Source organism: Diachasma alloeum, unplaced genomic scaffold (assembly GCF_001412515.2).
Source record: "Diachasma alloeum isolate Michigan unplaced genomic scaffold, Dall2.0 Dall_scaffold_00209, whole genome shotgun sequence".
Lineage (NCBI taxonomy): Eukaryota > Metazoa > Arthropoda > Insecta > Hymenoptera > Braconidae > Diachasma > Diachasma alloeum.
The window spans coordinates 19,648-26,538 of NW_021680374.1; the positions used below are offsets into that span (position 1 = coordinate 19,648).

Genomic DNA, 6,891 nt, shown 5'->3' on the forward strand with positions numbered 1-6,891 from the left:
TGAAATTGAAGAATAATAATTTCGCAAAATGTTTCAATGGAATTAATTTTATAAAAATAACGAACTCTATTCATTTTTTCTATTCGAATTCTATTGAATATTTTCCATTCTATAGAATGAGTCAAAAGCTAATAAAAAATTATATAAAAATCCAGTTTTGCTGGGATTATCTCTGAAATTTTTTGCTGCGTGCATTCAATCTTCAAAATAATTTTTTTTCTTCACTCAAAAAAATTAATTCGGGAACAGAAAAATCTAGTTTTTCCTCAAGTTCTCCAACTTTTATTCTGTAAAACTTCCTCGACTCAAAGAATATATATATTATAATTATAACATTATTATTATTATTATTTTTTATTATTATATACAGAATTCTCTTGTAGAATTTATTTTATATAGAATTTCCTCAGTTTTTTTCACTCCATTTTTCTGTTTTTTATCGAGAAAATTAAACACAAAAAATTTGAAAATTTGAGACGAGAAAATTCTATAGAAAATATCTCAACAGAAATCCACTAAAACTCTGGCGAATTCGCTAGGTTTTTCAATGAAATTTTTTCATACGAAAAATAGAAAAATAAAAAAACTATTCATTATCCCTCTTAATTAAGACATCTCGTTTAATACTGGTTGTCCATTGTAAATATTATAAAATCAGAGAGAGTCTCTTTTACCATAAAATGAAAAAAAAAATCCTCAAAGTTTATAAATAAATTCAAATCAATAAGTAGTGTTCCCTCATTAAAAATCCACTTCCGGTTTGCGCTCGTTTGACAGCAACTTCGTACAGTTTGAAGATAGCCGGCTGAAATTGGTTGCCAAACAATAACAGCGTTTGCAAATACCTCCCCAAATCCCAGTTTGTGTTGATAATTGCTCACGACGACTGCAAATGGCCCTTTAAAGAGTCCATCGAAGGTAACTGCATCATAATCTCTATTTTCCAGGAAATAAGTTCCCTATTCTCTTCGTTCTCTCCATCTAAAAAGTGTGACATAACCTGACAGAATGTTTACATCTCCATGACTCATTACTCCACACAATTTCCACCCAAATTTCCGAAAGATTCATCACATCTCTTTGATTTGGAGTATTGAAAACATGTTTTTATTTTTTCTTGAGGCATTGGAAGGGGGAAAAAGGAAGCAGTGATCTTCATTTTTTTCTTCCAACAAGAACAAAGGAATGGAGCTTGAAATAACGCAGCAAAAAATAATGGAGAATGAGGAGTTGTCACCGATAAGAGATCGTGACGAGAACCAGGAGTCTCTGAAGAAGTACCCACGCCACAGGCACTCGGTGGAGATGAAGCTGGACTGTGTCAAGCGAATAGAGAACGGTGAGACGATGAAAGCCCTCTCTGAGGAGGTGGGAGTAGCCAGATGCACGATTCGTTCGTGGGTGAAGAACAAGGACAATCTCCTGATGCCCAAAGTGATGAGGATCCACAATCCGGACCCAGATATAACGATAAAGCAGGAGCCAATAGCGTCTGACGTGGAGAGTAATGGACTAGGGCATGAGGCGAGTGGTAACTTGATACCTTTGGAGATGAAACCAAGGCCGAAACCCAGGCCGAAGCCGAAACCGAAGATCCTGGGGCCCAGGGAGCCAGATATACCTCAGCTCGTCAATAATTCGTTGCTCAAGTGGTATGAGTACTGCCAGCAGAGGGGAATCGCTGTTACCAGGGCCCATTTTGAGGGTAATTATGAGCTTTTTGACAATAATTTTCTATTATTGGGAGAAGAATCTAGTGTAGTTGATCAGGGGTGAGCTTGGTGATTGTTCGAATGAGGTAGATACATAAATTGATTGAACCAGCAACCACCATTGAACAGTGAAATAAAAACATCATTACTCGGATGAACACTGGAAGAATACGATGGAAGGAATGAAAGCTGCTCTCCCTCTCTCATTTAATTCGAAACTCACACATTAGAACTACTTAAAATACCTGAATAGTTTTCTCCTCACTCGTAGGGAGATCGATGTACAATATACATACTGAAATATAAAAATATAAAAAAAAATTAGGACATTTCGTGGTGAATGAAATCCTAGAGTCTGTGGCACGTGAAATAGACAGTTACTGGGCCTCGCACACCTCATTGATCATTGCTTTTGAAGTACTAACCATTGATATCAGTTATATCAGCCGTTGATGGACGATTATTGACTCCATACGCTGGTGCAAATTCCTTCAACGATTCATAGCTAATTGTTAAGGATATCCAAGTGGAAAATCCCATGCAAACCACTTGGTTCTCGAATAATTACATCTTTGGGCTTATTCAATACAAATTAATGTCAAATCCCAGTTGAATTGTATTCATAAGGTTCAGTTGAATGTAATACAACTGAAATCCACTGAGATTGCAGAATGCTACTAAAAACTCTCTCTATAAACTTTTTTCTCAAGTAACAGTTTTAGTTCTTGGGCTCATTGAGTTCTTCACACGACCAAATTAATGAATTTCCACCAAATATCCATGATTTTTCTTTACGACAAATAGTCCAATAGTGCCCAACTGTACTAAAATTCAAGAAAAAGTCATTTAACAATCTCAGTTCAGTTTTAAACTTCCAAAAATAATTTAAAAAACAGCTTATTTCCGAATATTTTCGACCTTTTGAATGCAAATAATGAAAAAACCTATGAAAATTCCGAATTAAAAATCCTGTGACATGAAAAAATCCCCCAAATCTCTCCTCAAAACGTATTTTCTAATTAGTTTATTTATTCTCCCCCAGAAAAAACCGACTCCTATTTCAAAAAACACGGAATCGAGAACTTCTACATGACCAATGAGTGGCTAATAAAATGGTGCAAGCAGCACGGTTTCCGAGTGCTCTCGGAGACCCTCGAGAGCATCCCCATAACCCAGATAACCGACGGTGACTTCCAGCGCGAGCTGAAGAACACCCTGGGCTGTACAGACTATCAGAAATTCCAGGTGTTCAACTGTTCAGTGCTCTCCTGGAGCTACAAGTCCCTGCCCCTCTCCCTGGGCTACCAAGTGGAGCGAGAGCACCCCCAGGATGACTACATGCGTGTTTTCTCCTTCTCCAACGCCGACCTGAGCCTGAAAGTTCCCCTGATCTGCACCCTAAACTCGGGGAAGAAAAAATTCTGGAAGAACGAGTTCAATCTGCCCCTCTACTCCACAGAAACAGACGCCGAGAGACTGGACTCCACTGTCTTCACTCACTGGCTGAATCATGAGTTCTCCCCCCACGTCACCAAGTTCTTGACCGAGAGGAACGCCCCCATGAAGGTCCTCCTGATCCTGGATAAGGACATTTTCGAGGCGCCAAAGCTGACGATAGACTTTGGGGGCTTGAAGACAATCGTCGTCTCCAAGACCTCCAGCTTTCTCGTCAGGCCCTTTGACTCTGAGATTGTGGCCCTCATGAAGAACTGCAAACGTTCTTTTCTGAAGAAAGTCAACAGCATGATCCAGGAGAACAACACTGTCCCCTTGATCCAGCACCTGGACAACATCAACAATGGACACTTCCTAGCCTGGATCAAGATGCACTGGAAACGGGGACCTGATAGCATCTCTGAGCCCACTGACACGCAGCTGGTGAGGTGCCTGCCTGGGGGCAAGGTGCTCAGCCTCGAGACCATCGAACGGTGGTTCAGGAGGTGCCAGCCTGAGATCATCGAGAAAAAGGAGGTGTCCAGTGTTGTCATCAAGAGTGAATGTGATACTGATATCGTGTCCTCGGAGGAGGCCAAGGGGTATCTTGATAAACTCATCTCTTATTTTACTTTTCATAATATTTTGGAGAACGAGGAGATGCTAGTGTTCAGCAATGCCAAGCAACGTATTACTGATGTGATGGAGGTGAATCGAGTGGTCTGACTGGATTGATGGGGAGGAGAGGATGGGGAAATCCAGGTGTTTATTCGAGGTTTTTAAAATAATTGATGGTTGGTTGGATGTGATACACATGCAGATCAGTGACGAGATTGGTCGCCAATTGGTGCACGCACGAAATATTTTAGTGGAACGCCTCGGGAATTCGAGAGGATTCTGTTGGATTTCTATTGAATTTCATAGCGGTTTTTGGGAGATTTGGCGGAGGATTTCAGCAGTTTATTTGTTTTTTTTTTTAATATAAATGTTCAATGGGAAATATTGTAGTAAAAAAAAATGTCTGTTGGGATTTTTTTTTGTTTGATTTTTTTAATGAAAAGATGAGAAAAATTGAGTGGGAAAAACTTGGAAAATTCAGGTCGAGGAATTGCTGTAGAAAATATCGCACTAGAAAAAGTTGTATACGAAGAAATTCTAATTTTTAAAAAAAGTGCAGCAGAGCTGCAGAACTCTTCAACAGAAATCTAATAGAAATTTTTATCCAATTCGCTAGTTTTTTCTATGAAATTGTCTCGTGCGTGCAGATGATTGAAGCGATTAATTGTCAATTGTTGTCGTTATTAAATGACATTTTACGTGGTTTAATGCACTTGGGCACAATTTATTCATTGGGGTATTTGTGTTACTGAAGAATTTTGGATATTTGGCGAAAGTTCATTAGTTTTATCGTGTCAAGAACGCCATGAGTCCAAGAACTAAAACTGTAACATGAGAAAAAAGTTTATAGACAGAGTTTTTAGGAGCATTCTGCAATCTCGGTGGATTTCAGTTGTGTTACATTCAACTGAGCCTTATGAATACAATTCAACTGGGATTTGACATTAATTTGTATTGAATAAGCCCAAAGATGTAATTATTCGAGAACCAAGTGGTTTGCATGGGCTTTTCCACTTGGATATCCTTAACAATTAGTTATGAATCGTTGAAGGAATTTTCACCAGCGTATGGAATCAATAATCGTCCATCAACGGCTGATATAACTGATATCAATGGTTAGTACTTCAAAAGCAATGATCAATGAGGTGTGTGAGGCCCAGTAACTGTCTATTTTACGTGCCATAGACTCTAGGATTTCATTCACCACGAAATGTCCTAATTTTTCTTTTATATTTTTATATTTCAGTATGTATATTGTATATCGATCTTCCTACGAGTGAGGAGAAAACTATTCAGGTATTTTAAGTAGTTCTAATGTGTGAGTTTCGAATTAAATGAGAGAGGGAGAGCAGCTTTCATTCCTTCCATCGTATTCTTCCAGTGTTCATCCGAGTGATGATGTTTTTATTTCACTGTTCAATGGTGGTTTCTGGTTCAATCAATTTATGCATCTACCTCATTCGAACAATCACCAAGCTCACCCCTGATTTATTTAGCTTCCAACTGACTGGAGCGTAAGCATTCTCTGGTTTCTCATGTTTTTAGCAATCAAATCGTACTTTGGTCTTTCTATGAAATGTAGGAGTATTGAGTGTATTCTAGGCACTATCGGGACATGAGAAACTATGATAAGATAAAGTCGTTAATGAAAAAAATTTATGGGATATCAACAAGTTTTATTCATTTCTTTGTACCCTGCAGTGTTTTTTTAATGTCAAGCTATTTTCTAAGTGATTGGAGTTTCGGCGAAAGTTTCAGTTTAACATGATGGACAGCACTCTGGGTACGGCTTAGACATGTCCATTTTTGTTGCTGCGACGTCGTCACAGACAGCCATTCCACAGCTAAAAATCCAAATGTTGTTTTAGAAATTAAATAGCAAAACAGAATATCGTAATTTACGAAAAAATTGAATAGAAAATATTTCATGTGAAATATTAAATCATCCGGACAATGAGTGTCTCTTATATTTACATTTTCATTATTTCCCCTTAATTTTGTTTTCTCATGGATGATCAATCGCCATCCTTTCTTCAATTGTATGAAATTCCATGAATCGATAAATTTTCTTACCTTGCCAATTCGACCATTCCATCTTTCATACAGATGTGTTGCATGCATGATTCGTCTGTCCAGACATCACCAGCTTTGCAGGTGGCATTGACTAATGATCAGTACAAAAATGACAATTTAAAAATCAAAAATCAAATTAAAATCTTCAAAGTCTCATAATATTGCCCTCACAACCGATGGCAGTGGCCGCAGAAACTCCGTCAGTGAAGACGCAGACGGCAGCAACAACGCAAACAACAAATACAACCTTCATCCTGATGATTTTTCCAGTCGTTCTAGCTCGGGGAATTTTTTCAAATGGTTTGATGGAAAAAAACTGATTTTCGTCAACTTATATAGTCGATCCACCTCCACCACCCTTTCACCAGGCTCTTCGTTGACTGGCCTTGTTATCTCCACGTGATAACTCGCGTCATGGACATTTGGGATAGATGAACATAGCCCAGAGTGAAAAATATTTTTTATCACATTAAGTTTCCTTTTTAGTATCGAAATTTTTTTATGATTTTATAATCTTGAAAGAATTATTGATGAATTCAACTGAATGAGTGAAATAAATTCAATGAATCGAACAATTTTATTTTGTTTAAAATGTAGATCAAAATAATTGAACGACAATAGCAGAAAAATTACATAATAATAATCCGATAAAATTTTTAGTCTGCAATTCTCAATTTCTGTCATCTTTTCTATTCATTCTATCGAAAGAAATTCTGTAGAAATTGAATTTATAGGTATTCCTACAGTAAAGAATAACCACAATCTAGTTGTGAAGACAGAAATGGAAAGAAAATAAAATAAAATATTCTAAATTAATCTATTGATTAATTTCATTCAAAAAGTTAATTAAATGATTTAATCCATTTTCATCGTTTGAAAAAATTCATCAAAATCGTTGAAAAAGAAAAATTAGTTGAAGGTTCTTCCAATCTTTCTTACAAAATAATCTGTCAGTGGAAAATATTTTTAACACATTGAATTTCTTTGTCAGAATCGTAAAGTCTAATGATGGATTTACATAAGAATGGACACAGTGATTTATAACGAGTCTCCG

General features: G+C 37.1%; 1 protein-coding gene across 1 annotated transcript; it reads left to right on the top strand.

Annotated features, from left to right (window-relative positions):
* The first annotated feature begins 806 nt into the window (after positions 1 to 806).
* On the top strand, positions 807 to 4,177 carry LOC107036387. The gene is made up of 3 exons (XM_015254329.1): positions 807 to 918; positions 1,123 to 1,705; positions 2,755 to 4,177. Exons 2-3 carry the CDS (start codon positions 1,186 to 1,188, stop codon positions 3,870 to 3,872), a joined length of 1,638 nt encoding a protein of 545 aa, XP_015109815.1. The 5' UTR covers positions 807 to 918; positions 1,123 to 1,185; the 3' UTR covers positions 3,873 to 4,177.
* The last annotated feature ends 2,714 nt before the right edge of the window (positions 4,178 to 6,891 follow it).

Excerpts from the sequence above, each read along its gene's own strand:
- LOC107036387 (XM_015254329.1), top strand. The coding sequence starts at position 1,186 with ATGGAGCTTGAAATAACGCAGCAAAAAATAATGGAGAATGAGGAGTTG. Across the intron at positions 1,706-2,754 it reads TACCAGGGCCCATTTTGAGG|AAAAAACCGACTCCTATTTC; the intron begins GTAATTATGAGC and ends ATTCTCCCCCAG.